Source organism: Schistocerca gregaria, chromosome X (assembly GCF_023897955.1).
Source record: "Schistocerca gregaria isolate iqSchGreg1 chromosome X, iqSchGreg1.2, whole genome shotgun sequence".
In the NCBI taxonomy this organism is placed as follows: domain Eukaryota; kingdom Metazoa; phylum Arthropoda; class Insecta; order Orthoptera; family Acrididae; genus Schistocerca; species Schistocerca gregaria.
Genome location: NC_064931.1, coordinates 600249269 through 600264848, shown reverse-complemented (window position 1 = coordinate 600264848; position 15580 = coordinate 600249269). Strand labels below are relative to the sequence as shown.

General features: G+C 39.1%; 1 protein-coding gene across 1 annotated transcript in view; it reads right to left on the bottom strand.

The window, feature by feature from the left end:
* LOC126297976 (delta(24)-sterol reductase-like) overlaps positions 1–15580 on the bottom strand; it is a 79873-nt gene that overhangs the window by 27406 nt on the left and 36887 nt on the right. Inside the window, exons 6-8 of the mRNA XM_049989289.1 lie at positions 4871–5042; positions 1494–1634; positions 1136–1333 (exon numbers count right to left, since the gene is read on the bottom strand). Of these exons, the coding sequence (XP_049845246.1) occupies positions 1136–1333; positions 1494–1634; positions 4871–5042 (511 nt within the window). The remainder of the gene's footprint in view (positions 1–1135; positions 1334–1493; positions 1635–4870; positions 5043–15580) is intronic.

Here is a 15580-nt window from a genome sequence, read left to right as displayed (position 1 = left end):
GACATTTTGTCAGACAGTATAGTTGACAAAGCAAAGATTTCAGATTACTAGGTCCTACAGTACGATTTAGAGTTCGACAGTGTGTATCAGTTAATAACTTTGAACTGTAAAGGCAATGACTGGATTTAGCGCTTCCTTGACTTTACTGATGTTTCAACTTTACAGTAACATCATAACGGTTTATCTAGATACCTGTAACCTTGAAAATCTACCTGGTGTAACGCCAGAAATCTTAACCCACAAAGTGAGGTCCCGTTCTATTCTGACAGAAAATGCATATGTGATGTTGACTTAAATGTTTGTACTTATACACCACAGATAAACATTCTGACGTCAAAGAAAGACACATAAAATGGTTTGATGTAAATGCTAACCTCGTATTTAAGTATTAAAAAGCAGAGTTACACGTGTTAAGTAGCTTTATTAGCAGTTTCAGTTAATCATCACCCTCTTATCGTTAATAAATTACTACCATCGCAACACAACATTAGATATCAGACTCAATCTAACTTCCTAACATGTAAATGGCACGCTATCCTCTACTGATAAAACACAAATATTTCCTCATCATAAACACTGCAGCGGTAGGCACCAACCGCAAGGTTATTTTTCAGAGCGCTGGAGCTATTTCTCTGTTCAAATGGATCCCAATAAAATAAGTAATATTAAAAATGGAACTTCTTTTCTTCATCTGATACAGCCACTCCCTTTCGTCAGTGTCTAGCTGTAACACACTTCGGTGTAATGAGGAATACTACGAGCATGATGATGATGTGGAAACGGGAAGGCAAACCAGTCTTATAGTTGTCAATTTCTGCATGGGTAATGTTGAAAATCTAACTTTCGACACTTAAATGAAAATCTCATACCCTTGCTTCGGTTAGCGGTCGACGCTTTTATGGTATAGTTTCATGGGAGGGAAGAGGCAAAAAAATTCTTAAACGTCTATTTTCTGTCGTTTTATATGAAGTTAGAGCCTTGCCCTAGTCTATAGATCGAAGTCGCCTGAATTATAGGGTAAATGCAGTCAGTCCTCATGTGTCGAGTCTAACTAGAACATAATTACTGCATGTAAGTGACAATTTGCACACACCGCCACCGAGAAACCTTTATTAAGCAGTTTGCTGAGACTCACCTCAACCTCTTTGTGAAACACTTCGATTGACTTCTTCAGTTCTTGCATCGGGACGAGCATGTCCTGTATAATGTGATTATTCTCATACAGCTTCTTAACTGTTTCTCCCTGTGTCAATTTCAGTAGAGAAACCTTGGGCGGAACCATCCAACCAAAAAGCCAACGGAAGAGTATATTGTTTCCGAAAGGTACTATGTCCTGAAACAAAAGCACATTTTAACATAAGAACAAACAGAGAATAAAAACATTTTACTTTACTAGAAGTATATTAAATTGCTTGTCGTAACAATAAACGTGAAAATCCGAACTAGATGCAATTCACTTGATACAATAATTCGAAAGAAAGAGTTACACACACCTGAATCTCCCAGAAGATTGATCTTGTGTGTCGGTGGTAATAGTCTCTTAGCGGAATGTATTCTGTCCCTTCGCCCTTCTTCAGGAAAGATTTCACATGCATGAAGAACCATGGCTTGTGCCATTTACCTATTTCGTTTAGCTGTAAGACAAAGTCATAAAACAACATTATTGCTCTTGCGCAGTATACTTAAAACTTCATTAACAATAAAGAAGTTGATAAGCTTCTAGGACTAACTCCTCATTTCAGGAAACTACACGAGGTAACTTCAACTACATCTGCAGACACAGTACAGCATGATACCTATTTAAAATTGCTGCTAGCACACTAAGAAGATCGAAGGGCACAATTTTTTTATATTACTTTCAGCTCAAATTAAACGTAAACGAAACTGAAGCGCCATGTCACTATAAAGTAGAGCAGCAACAAACAGAGAAAAACGTTGATACGGTAAGGAATTGTACAGTTTAGATCACGAGATGCATAGTTGGGAGTAGTGATGAAAAGCTGCATCAGGCCTCAGAAGAAAGAAATGTTACAGCAATTTCTGCATTGAAATCACAAGTTTATAGATAAACCTTCACTGAAGATGCAGTGGCGACAATATTTCCAATAGAGTGTACCAAAAGTAAACTATAATGAGTACGTAGCTAATTGTTTTATACTGTGACTGTTTAGCAGTACATACTTATAATCTCCGTTGTAACGCAGACACGGTAAAACAATGGCAAATGATTATTCTTCCACACAGTGACCTTATTAAAGATGTATCTTAGAATAATGGACATGAATCTCATAAAGGAGCACCACACCCGATTAAAAATCTAGGTTACAGCATGAGAACAAATGCTATTTTGTGTTATTTGTGCTATAAACAACGTCACAAGAATCCAATTTGGACCTGTGGTGACGAGAAGAATGATCGAGTACTTGGAAGAGAGCCAAACGCATGCGCAAGGATTTTTCCTTGTAAAATACCATTTCCTAGCCCTATGAAAACGAACGGACGTAGCAATGTATTCTCCAGTCCGGATTTTATGTCGGGTAGATACAGTAAGGATAAAGAAAAAGACTGCCACAAATAACAAGGTCGTGGACCAAGGTGTGGAGGTCCAAGGGATGTCGACCGGCAGCTGTGTCATCTATCCTCTATCTTGTGGTGCCATGCGGATGTGGTATCGAGACACATGTGGTCAACACACCGCTCTCCCAGCCATTTTACCGACTTTCCAAACGTCGGAGCCGCTATTTTTCATTCAAGCAGCTCGTCAATTGGCATCACGAGGCTGAGTGCACCCCATACCAGTTCTCCCTCCAAGGAAAAAAAACCTTGGCAGTACCGGGACTCCAACCCGGTTCCTCGGAATGGCAACCATCTACGCTGACCAATCAGCTACTGAGGCAGACTAATGACTGCCACACCTTATATGAAATTTTCGTGCCAGTGAGAGCTGTCGCTGAAGTTCCCAAAATACCGGTATGAAGCGCATCTAGCTCGATTTCTCCCTTTGTCAGCAATACTAAATTGATGAGTTGCGTTTTTCCAAGTTACCAGTTTAGTTTCAGACTCGCTAGCATTACTCAGAGTGTGCCCATGCAGGAACTGTTGATCATGAATATTCGTCAGAGGTTTCTCCATTGCGTCAGGGTAGTGTTTGCTAGTTGGTTTTGTGGAGTCAGGGAGTTGATACAAAAATGTTATTGGATGAAGGATCTTAAAATCTATAAAAAAGTTATATTCAGTATGTTATTATATCAAAGAGATAAAATATTTATAGATTAAATTCAACTATAATACAAAATAAAGCTGTGAGGATGGGTCGTTAATCGTGCTTGGGTAGCTCTGGTTTGACTCCCGATCTCGAACAGAGTTTTAGTCTGCCAGAAAGTTCCAATAATACACTTCTTTAAAACAGTTTCATCAGATACATGTGGCTAGTGACTACTGATCACGGTAAGGTCAAGTAATATGAAAGATCGAGCATCTCTGATTCACGATAATATCCATGCCCTAAAAGCTTAGGTAAAAATCAGGAAATAACATAGAATTTTAAATGCTCACTCGTCCAAGCATCTCCTAAAGTAAATGACATATCTAGTCAAGCCGTTCCATAATTTCCCCCAGCAAGCAAATCGCATTCAGTCAAAATATAGCGCATTATTACAGAAACTCCACATCTGTCTCGGACGGAGCAGGATGCCACGTTATAAAGGGCAATGGCTTGTATGAAGGTGAGATAGAACGACCTCGTCTCCTCTTAGTGTCTCGATGGAGATAATCGAGAGGTGGGTATCATCGTTTGGAGTTTATTCTCAATGACAATGAGGCAGTCTGTTTCCCATACACCCTTCAGTGCCCATCTCAGCAGTGTCATCAATGGCTCCAACGGGATGTCACATAAAGTTATTCTGTTAGTTACTTACATGTTCCACACATAATTTTTACGATTCTTTTATCGAAATGATGTGAAACGAGTACCCGCCAGGTTAGCCGAGGGCGCTAATGCGCTGCTTCCTGGACTCAGGTGGGCGCACCAGCCCCGGATCGAATCCGCCCAGCGGGTTAACAACGAGGGCCGGCTTGCCAGCCAGCTTCAATTTCAAAATTTATTTAAGTTGTAACTGGGTTTTGATAATACATCTGCTTAATTTGATTTCACTTACTGATTATTGGTGGGTAGTAAAGTAAGAATATAACAGAAAGACAACTAAATGTAGTACTGACAATATTTTCTCTGCTGCAACTTCCTAGTTACATGACCATATTTTACCATAGAAAATGTTTTTACATTCGGAAAAACCTTAATTTTCCGGAGTAGATTTTGTAATTTCAGAAAGAGTCTTAGCACGTAAAAATAGAATGCCATCATTTAAAAATGGAAGACAAACCTATATTAAACTTCTACTACAGAGTTGTCTAGAGGCGAAAGTCTGAATTGTGTTCCACGCTACAACATTCTCCTCTACGAAGAAATGGCGGTTGTGACGGTTTTAGGTTCAAATGTTCAAATGTGTGCGAAATTTTATGGGACTTAACTGCTAAGGTCATCAGTCCCTAAGCTTACACACTAATTAACCTAAACTATACTAAGGACAAACACACACACCCATGCCCGAGGGAGGACTTGAGCCTCCGTCGGGACCAGCCGCACAGTCCATGACTGCAGCGCCTGAGACCGCTCGGCTAATCCCGCGCGGCTACGGTTTTGGGCTCGTTTCTTATAAACAGGTGCCTGAACAAGCTTGGCGGTCCCTCTGAACGCCCATAGCATATGGTCTTCATTTTTTTTACCTCTCTGTGACGTAAATGTTTCTATGTCGACTACCCACAGATCGTGAAGCCTGAGCACGGTAAGCAGCTGTATCTTCTGGCATACCTTTCCAGGTTCATAATCGTCCACCATGTTGCCAACCATGATGACGCCCTCGTTCAAGCTGAACTGCAGACCCTCGATGAACATGTTTCCTTCCTTCCTGGCTGCTGCCTCTGAGAAAACTTTCACCGTTTCGTCTAGAGATTTGACGGGTTTATAATCGAGTTTCACATACCTGCAACAGAAACCTCCCATCAACACATGATATTTGATACACAGAAAATAAGATTCATCTTGAAGTTCTCTACCCAAAAAGTTTACTGTCTATGTTTGTATTTGCTTGAAGAGAAAATATATTCGAGGATTCCGTCTTCGGTTCAGTAATTCCTACACATGCTCCCGTGATATTAAAAAATCCTCAGTGGGGTTCTCTTTGTTTTACTGCAGAGAATAAGCACCAATGGACAACAGATAAAGTTATCGTCATCAGTTTGACAGTGTTTACAAATCATATACCTTAGCAACACATTTGGTTCTCCTGTTGCCTTCTGCTTTCATTGTTGCCAGTTATGTTTTAATAACACAATTAGTCACCTGAAACTAATAAAGTTTCTAACTTTGACATAATTCCAGTGAAACGAGAAAATTAGCCCAAAAAGTAGGTTTACTGGCGTGCGAGCAATTTTTTGTATCTCTTACAATTATTTACTTATTACTTTTGACAAATTCCAATTACTGTATAGATATCCAGACCTTGAAAATGGTTTAGTGTTTCTTTTCATATAGATGACTAAAAAAACGTGTGTGAAAGCTTATGGGACTTAACTGATAAGGTCATCAGTCCGTAAGCTTACACATTACTTAACCTAAATTATCCAAAGGACAAACACTCACACCCACGCCCGAGGGAGGACTCGAACCTCCGCTGGGACCAGCCGCACAGTCCATTACTGCAGCGCCGTAGACCGCTCGGCTAATCCCCATATAGATGACTTACAACATATGTCAGTACTCTGCATTACACTCAGTACAGAAAAGGCCGAACATTAAATACTACCATTATTGAAATAACAAAGTCCTTTTTAAGTTGAACGAATTCAGGGTCTAGTCAAGCATTCAACAGTTCAAAATCTAACAGATTTAAGTAGAAATGTTACTGGTAAATGGTGCTTGAAATAAAGTATTTTACTATCATCTTGCACTGCTTAATAATAATCTAAACTAAGATGCGATGTACACACTAACTAGAGAGATAGGGTCCCAAACTTCAATCTAGGCTGCTGGCACAACTTCGAGGGACGCAGAGATAAAGGACAGAGTACTTGGGATGTCGATGAGCTAGTTTTAATATCTCTAAACCGTGTGACAAATAAGGCAGCCACTTCAGGAAATGTTCACTAGGGCTATCTACGTACCAGGCGTCCCCAGAGCATACTCATATTTTTTGTAATTTGAAAACACTTGACTGTCGTATAGCTTCACCGCAAGTCACCAAATCTCACTCCTTTATTGCCCTTCAGCGCGGTTCGCACGGTGAGTTTTAACGTCATTACGTTGAGAGCAGCTTGAAATAGCAACACTGCATCTCACTCACTACTGAGATCAGTGGCTTTACGTTATTCCACAACAGGCATGACAAAAACACGTCATGATTCGCTTTGTTTCAACTGGTGTATCACAAGTATGTTGTTCCACATTCTCAAATGCCTGTTAGACAAAGAGAAAGGCAGCTAGAACCCTACGGACCAGTCGCTCTTGAGTTCTAGTTGAGTTCTGTACACCAACAGCAAAATAGTGGTCTAAATGACGGCTATGTTCCAGTGTTAGCCCACGCATGATACACGATTTAATATTTAAATTTGTTTACTGACACTTAAGTTCATTTATTCATATTTTATTATGCTAATTTGTCGTCTTGGAATACAGCAGCAGTATTGGAGAACAAACACTGTACCATGGAATGGACCTGATCAAATAAAATTGTCACAAAATCCTTGGCAGTAATTCGACCTTGCAGAGTAATCACGGGATACGTGGAATACCACAATACGGATGCCCAAATCATCATCGAACATCCGCAATGTTTCGCTCTTGAGAGACAAACTGGGCCGGAAGTTGTAAGCTACCTAAAACAAAACTCATTCGACCAAATTACATTCTTCGATTGCTCCAGAGTCCAGCTTTTATGGCTTCGGCAAAACGTTTTCCTGTTACGGACATTTGTATAACTAAGAGTGATCTGAGGATTCCACCTCGCTCTGCCATTCCTTGTTACATTCAGTTCTGCAGCGACTTTTGCAACTGTCGTCTCATTATTTTTAGTCAAAATGCTCTTCAATTAAAGTCCGTCACGATCACCCGACGCACACTGTCGTCTGCGTTGTGACGGGTTTTACCGCTTCCCCTGAATGCGGTACGAATCTTCGATACGGGTTATGTTGAAACACCAATCGCTTCTGCTAACTAGCTGCTAAGTAGGCTGTTTAGGTTTTTTTATTGGTAACGCCGCCGCCACGTAGCGCTCTGTATAAAAATCAATGGCTGTGCCGTGTGCAGTCTGTGGCTGGTTTGCATTGTTGTCTGCCATTGTAATGTTGGGCAGCGGCAGCTGGATGCTAACAGCGTGTAGCGTTGCGCAGTTGGAGGTGAGCCGCCAGCAGTGGTGGACGTGGGTAGAGAGATGGCGGAGTTTTGAAATTTGTAAGAATTGGTGTCATGAAGTCATATATATATTATGACTACTAAGGTAAATACATTGTTTGTTCTCTATTAAAATCTTTCATTTGCTAACTATACCTATCAGTAGTTAGTGCCTTCCATAGTTTGAATCTTTTATTTAGCTGGCAGTAGTGGCGCTCGCTGTATTGCAGTAGCTTGAGTAACGAAGATTTTTGTGAGGTAAGTGATTTGTGAAACGTATAGGTTAATGTTAGTCAGGGCCATTCTTTCGTAGGGATTTTTGGAAGTCAGATTGCGTTGCACTAAAAATATTGTGTGTCAGTTTAAGCAAAGTCTTGTGATAATTTTTCAAACGTGTCATATGGCGACCCTGCCAGGATACCTCACTGGAATCTTCTGATTTTTTCTTGTAGTTTGTGTAATTAATGTAGATTTTGTTTATTGCTAGTACGTAATTGTAGAGAGAATCTCCTTTGTAGTTTTAGTCTTTCATTGTTGTACAGTACAACAGTTTTGGCATGCATGTAGAGTTGCACCAAGTATTTCGCAGCTGCGCTTGCAATTGACTAGATATTATTTTCAGTGCTACGTTAATGTGTTCTCTTATTTTTGCTCTTCAAATTGTGCTTTTCTGTGTTGTCGTGTGAAATATTGTGACAATAATGGCGTGTGAAAAACGTAATACTAGGCTCCAAAGTAAACTGAGAAATGACAGTGAAGACGAAAGCAGTGTGTTAGCGCCACCGAGTAATGAATTAACTAATGTTCAAAGTAGTAATTTGGTAATTGTACATAGGGAAATGGAGCAGGCTGCAAACAATGGTGTAGACAGTGAAACAAGTAATGAACAGGGAACAATTATCGATCGATCAGTCGGCAACAGCTCGCCTCAGGATTCCGAAATGACAGCACACATTCTTGCAAATACTGTAGATTCAGGTTTTGCGTCCTCAACATTTTCTCAAATAAGTCAAGACACATTTTCTGTTTTTCAAACTGCGAATATTGCTGGTTCAAATGCATTGCCGAATAGCACTAAGGAACATGTTTCAGACACCAGTGCACTGTTATTACAATTAATGCAACAAATGGGACAAAAGCTTCAAAAGTTAGACACAATGGAACAAAATCAGAGACAAACACAGCAAAAGCTTCAAAAGTTAGACACAATGGAACAAAATCTTCAAAAGTTAGACGCAATGGAACAAAAGCTTCAAAAGTTAGACGCAATGGAACAAAAGCTTCAAAAGTTAGACTCAGTGGAACATATGCTTGAACAAACACGTGAAGATTTAACTACTGAGTTACGTAACATTGAATCGAAATGTCAAAAAATCTGTAACGTAAAAACACAAATTTGTGAGCATTTCCAACATATTTTTTCGCGGCATGAAAATGTATTACAGAATCACGAAGCAGCCATAAAAGAACTGCAAACTATTGTACATGAAAATCATGAGACCTTGCAAGCTAAAATTGACTCAGTTGCATCTACCGATTCGGTTACGGAACTTGCAAAAACTCAAGTGAACTTAAAGGACACAGTAGCTACTCTGAAAATTGGTTCAGAAAGACACATGGAGGACATTAGTTCATTATCAGAGAAAGTAGTTGAACTTTCGGATCAGCTAAATAATTTATCTACGAAGGTAGATGATAATCTGAATGACACAAAACCGGTAGTCTTTAATGACACAGAAGAGTTCGAAGAAATTAGGAAATTCAAACAAAATCAGAATCAAATTAATACGCAACACCAAAGAGAAATGCGGGAAGTACAAGATCAGCTGACACAGGTAATACAAGAATTACGTATTTCAGAGGACACTCGCAGTCCAACACGGGAAGAGGGACATAAAAATACGGAACTGCCACAAAATAATAAAACAGGGCACTTTGGAGATTATGAAAGAAATTGGCAAAGTACACCGAATTTTGAGATGGAACCGCCGAAACGACGTAACAATGACCGACATGCGACCCGCCGACACAATGATTTTGACTATAAGCTGTTCATTACTACACGTAAATTCAAAACATTTAAGAATTCTGGCAACGAAATTCATCCACAAGCGTGGCTTCATCAATTCTCTCATTGTTTTCCTCCCAACTGGTCATTAGAGCACAGATTAGAATTTATGTGTGGCTACTTGGAGGATGAACCAGCTGTAAGAATGCGATCGGTCATTCACGATTGCCACAGTGAAGGAGAATTTTACCATGCCTTCCTCTCAGTATATTGGTCTCAAGCCACACAAGACCGAGTAAAACATGGCATCATAATGATGAAAAATTTCGAACAATCTGAATTTTCAAGTCTCGTGAAATATTTTGAAGACATGTTACATAAGAATCAGTATCTTTCAAACCCATACAGCCCGTCAGAACTCGCCCGCATTTGCTTAATCAAATTGCCGGAACATTTACGGCATATTATTTTGGCAGGCCGTTGCAAAGACGACATTGAAGCTTTTCAGGGACTCTTACAAGAATTAGAAATTAACACAGACAGTCGCGGGATGCGAAAACAGGAAAACAATCACTACTGGTCACATCCGTCGCAATTCCGCGGACACTGGACACGACAAGGCAATTCTCACAACACAAATCGTGACCAAAAGAGACACCAACCGTATGACAACCGTTGGCAGAGTAGTAATAGTTACAAAGAAAGATCACATTTCCGTAGTAATGAATATTACACAGACAATGATAGAAACAGACAATATGGAAACCAAAATAATTATTATCACGGAAATAATTATTATCACGGGAGACAGAATAATTTCAGACGAAAGGGTCCACCGCGCCGCGGTAACTCAGGGAGAAATTCTCCACCACGTGACCGACAAGAAATTAATTACAGAAATTACCGACATGACGACAGACGATATGATCGTAACGACAGACCTGAATTCCATCAGAACTGGCGAGCTTCAAACAGGGCAGGGCCTTCTCGTCAAGGTGAATTTGTAGAAGTTAGGTCTCCTAATCCCAATAACGGCGCGCGCCAACAAAGAGACAGACAATGACTCGCACCGCAGGCAGCCGCGTGCGCCGGCTGGCTCAGAGAAAAATAACATAGACGCTAACCTTGAGAAAAACTCCAGTATTCTTTACCGACGTATACCACATTATAATTGCGTTCAAGTTGAAACTCTGCGTACTAGGAAGAGTAAAGGTTTACACCACATTTCACATGTAAAACCGTTTATTGAAATATAATCTGCTTTTTAACTTTGTCTTTGCCACAAAATATTTCACTTCACATTTCTAGTATGCTTTGTCACACTGAGAAACTATTAACATGCAACAATGTTTGAAGTTTACTATCCAGTCTAGAACGTACGGAACATATTTAGACAGTATTTACGAGTGCATTGTTATAGTGTACAGACATCACAGTGTTATTGCGTGTGTACATTCTTTCTTGTTAGTTGCACGATTACGTAACGACTGTAAGGCTCACATACTTAAAACATTTACCAGTATTGCTAATGAGATTTTAATGCAACATTTTGGTTTACTTGAAAATACATTCTGAATTTAAAGTACTTTCTGTGAGATACCAAATGACACAGTGGTTAGTTTATGTGACAGCTACACGATTTTATCACGACGCTACTAATGAGTGACAATTTACATTGTTGCTTTTGCAGTTTATCTGTTTTATATCTGCACAGTTTTTCTGAATTTTTCTGGAAAGTAAAACATGTTTTAGTAGTAACTTTTGTGGTATAGCTACAAGGAGACAGTCTTTTCCGTAGCACAACAATACGTTACAGCACAGTACTTTCTTCATCACGGCAATAAGCGTAATAACTAAGATATCTATACCCAAAGTATTTCACTTTTGTTTATCATGAGGTAAGTACATTGACTTCTGCAGAACTTAGCTATCGGAGGACGATAACTACGACACTTCCACAGAGATTATCTTACAACATGACGCACAGTTTAGCGCTACAGTACACGTGTTTGAGTGATTAATTTTGTACTTAAAACATTTATTTTTAAAGATATTTGAAATACAATGATACAAAGGTTTTCCGTGATACATTTCATTCCATTGCTGTAACCTGTAACATCTGAGGATATAATTACATTAATCCTCATGGGGGTACACGCTTACTTTGTGTACCATGTGTTTGGCAAGCACAAGGAGCCCTAGCTAAAGTGGTATTTACTTATACAACTTTACACATCGGTACCATATTTTTCTAAAACATAAATTACACAGCTATCTGGTCATTTAACTGAGAGAGACAAACATTTATTTTACTTCATCAGTGACAGATGTTAACGTAATTACACCGTTGGATAACGTCACACTTATGAAATTGTATTTTTCTGTACTTTGTGAACTGTTCATATTTTTTCGGAACCATTGTTATACTATGAGAGCTTTGAATGATGTATTTGGTATGGGATTATGATTTTTAAAGTACGTTTGCGGTAGTTGACACTTTTGACATGAGTAGAGAATTTTTTTTAGGTTTTGAAATTATTGGAGGAAGCTACGACGATTTTGAGAATTTTACTGAGGTGTTGTGATGTTATTATTACGATGACTGTGTATTATGCTGTTGCGGTATGTTTATGATCAATAAGCTGATGCTATATGAGTTATTTGATTATGCTACTTATCTGTTATGATGGAGTATTGAAGAAGTGTCGACGAATAAGGTAAGAAATAATGAGTAGAGGTTAGGGACTCTGGTTTGTGAAAAAGGTTGTTGGAAACCAAGAATCGTACTTTAAGAGTTATGAAATGTATGTAAATGCGTGAATGTATTACAATGCCGACGAAAATTTTTTGGACACTGTGATATCAATAGGATTTTGTTTCTACTGATGTGTAACGCAAATTCTTGACCTGTGAATTTTTTTTTTTTATATGAGACTGCCACTGTTGCGGAAACTGGTGTCGTAAATATTTCGATAAGACAGTTAAGTGACCACCTGCACGTAATGCGTCGTGGGCACCCAGCTGCGCGACAACCACCTGACAAAAAGAAAGCCATTAGTGTGTGCCTTTCAGAGACACAGGTAAAAAAAAAAGAGGCCATTATCCTCGCTATTGACATTCATCCCTTTGTAGAAAGCATCGCAAATACGACACGCCCAAACTTTAAAACACATGATTACACTGTGGAGCTCTTAATTTACGATATTTACTTAAATGAAATGATGAGAAACATTCCACGTCTATTGTCTTGCTAGTTGGAGGATTGTTTACTGCATTATGAAATGCATTATGGCTAGCGAATGACGTTTCAGTTTTTGCTTTGATCCCTTCAATTTAAGTTCCTTTCTCATTCATTATGGACTGAACACTAATTGTGGTGCCTTTACATATGACCAGAATTTGTGTTCTTTGAAAGATCACTTGCCAGTATTCTGAATGACGTTTCACGCTTGCTTTGCCTATTTTGTTGAATATCTAGTTTCTAGCTGCCCTGCAGCCCTGCAGCAGACCCAGTAAAGAATAACTTCGTGATATACTTCCAAAAAAATGAGGGAGCACAAAGAGACATTGCCCTTCACAGGAACTGCATACATAATTTTCTTTTCAAGTACTTGGTAATTCATTTCATTGAATAAGTAGCGGTGCACCATTTTAATTACATAGACATTAAGATGTGAATATACATTTCCCTTATCTGCGTTGTTGTCTTCAATATACTATTTTTTTCTGCTTGTGCGTTTGTCATGTTTAGATATAAGTTATTACATTTACTGCTGCTCGCTTTGCCAGTTTCTATTTTCTTGTTATTGCTGTTTGTATTAATTGTTTTGTGCTGCTGCATTGCCTCGTCCCTTAGTTTAGCATCTGACCTCAGTAGGTTTAAGTTAGCTTAAGAGGGGGTAGACTATATAAGAAACTAACTATGATGAATTGGAAGAAAAGCATTGAAAAGCTATAAGAAAATGGTTTGGCCAAAAAAGTAGTGTACAGTGGAGGAAAAACTATTTTTGAAAGAGGATGTGAGCATAATACAGAAAGCAGGCTTCGATATGACTTTTTGGAAATAATGAAGAATGAAGGGAGATCTCTGAGAAGTAAAGAAAGTTTTGTTTGCAAAATACTGCAGTAAAACAAACCCTGCCCTTTCCTTGTGTTATCCCACTATGTGTTTGTGTACCCTTGTGTATTTATGTTCTTCCTGTCGTTATATGTTTATCTGATAAGACTTATGTTGCAGAATTTTTCTAATACTAAGCTACATTCACTATGATGAGAAATACTGTTATCCTCAAATATAATTTGCATTAATAACATGTTATTTACTTTGTAAAGATGTTTACAGATTATTTATTCTGTTTTGTTCTAATGCTCATGTGTGAAGTTGATGTTTCAAAAGTTATTCTGATCTTTTATGTGTGTACTTATGTCGTAATTTTTGTAACACTGATGTATTTGCTATTTCGATTCTTTTGTAAAGCCTGTACTACTACAAACGTTATCTGTATTGTTATGTTCTTTAATGATATATTTTGTACCTTTGTTATTGTATTCTTATGTTATAAAATTGGCCGGCCGCGGTGGTCTCGCGGTTCTAGGCGCGCAGTCCGGAACCGTGCGACTGCTACGGTCGCAGGTTCGAATCCTGCCTCGGGCATGGATGTGTATGATGTCCTTAGGTTAGTTAGGTTTGAGTAGTTCTAAGTTCTAGGGGACTGATGACCACAGCAGTTGAGTCCCATAGTGCTCAGAGCCATTTGAACCTTTTTTTGTTATAAAATTGTAATTGACACCAGTTCATCAAATTAAGTAACTTGTAAGTTACATTTCACTGCACACATTTCTGTTGCTCATAGTATATGGACAATATGTGAGAAGTAGGGACTGATAGTGTTTGCACGTTTGTTAATAATTCAGTAAGGGACTGGATAACAGCATTGCTGGTTGTAAGGACATTTCAAAAACAATTTTTGTGAGTGCACAAGTGGTGGTTATGGACTTGCTATATTATTCGCAAGACTCTTCAATGGTGATTGTGCGCCTGCACAGTCGCAACAGATGGCTGCTGGCTATCTCTACAAGGACTACAGTGGGTCTACACCTTTGATGACCCACCAATACCATTATTTCTACAAAGACTGCAGTGGGTCTGCATCTCTGGTGGGCCACCAATACCGTAATCTCTATCAGGACTACAATGGGTCTACTCTGTGACGACCTACCTACCAATATTCTTTAAAACTTCGACTGACTCTGCTGTGGGTTTGCTCTGTTGTGGCTTATTACCTATCTGCATGTCAAGAGTCAGCACTGTCTTTCCGTTGAAAGGACAACACTACTTCTTCAAGACTGCATGGAAATCCACTACTTCCGTGTGCATTTTCTTTTACTACTCACACTTTGAGAAAAACACTGACATTTGACTTTGATGAATGATCAGGACTGTCTTTATGGACTGTGAGAAAATTTTAGCTTTTGACCAACATTGTATCGATAAGTGTGCGCATTTCATTTCTTTGTCATTGTAATTATGAAAAAAAATTTCAAATCTGTATTGGCCACTGCCCAAAACAATTTGTAAATTTTTTTGTGGGGAGCATGGGGGCTATGTAAGTAGGCTGTTTAGGTTTTTTTATTGGTAACGCCGCCGCCACGTAGCGCTCTGTATAAAAATCACTGGCTGTGCCGTGTGAAGTCTGTGGCTGGTTTGCATTGTTGTCTGCCATTGTAGTGTTGGGCAGCGGCAGCTGGATGCTAACGGCGTGTAGCGTTGCGCAGTTGGAGGTGAGCCGCCAGCAGTGGTGGACGTGGGTAGAGAGATGGCGGAGTTTTGAAATTTGTAAGAATTGGTGTCATGAAGTGATATATATATTATGACTACTAAGGTAAATACATTGTTTGTTCTCTATTAAAATCTTTCATTTGCTAACTATACCTATCAGTAGTTAGTGCCTTCCGTAGTTTGAATCTTTTATTTAGCTGGCAATAGTGGCGCTCGCTGTATTGCAGTAGCTTGAGTAACGAAGATTTTTGTTAGGTAAGTGATTTGTGAAACGTAGTTAGTCAGGGCCATTCTTTCGTAGGGATTTTTGGAAGTCAGATTGCGTTGCGCTAAAAATATTGTGTGT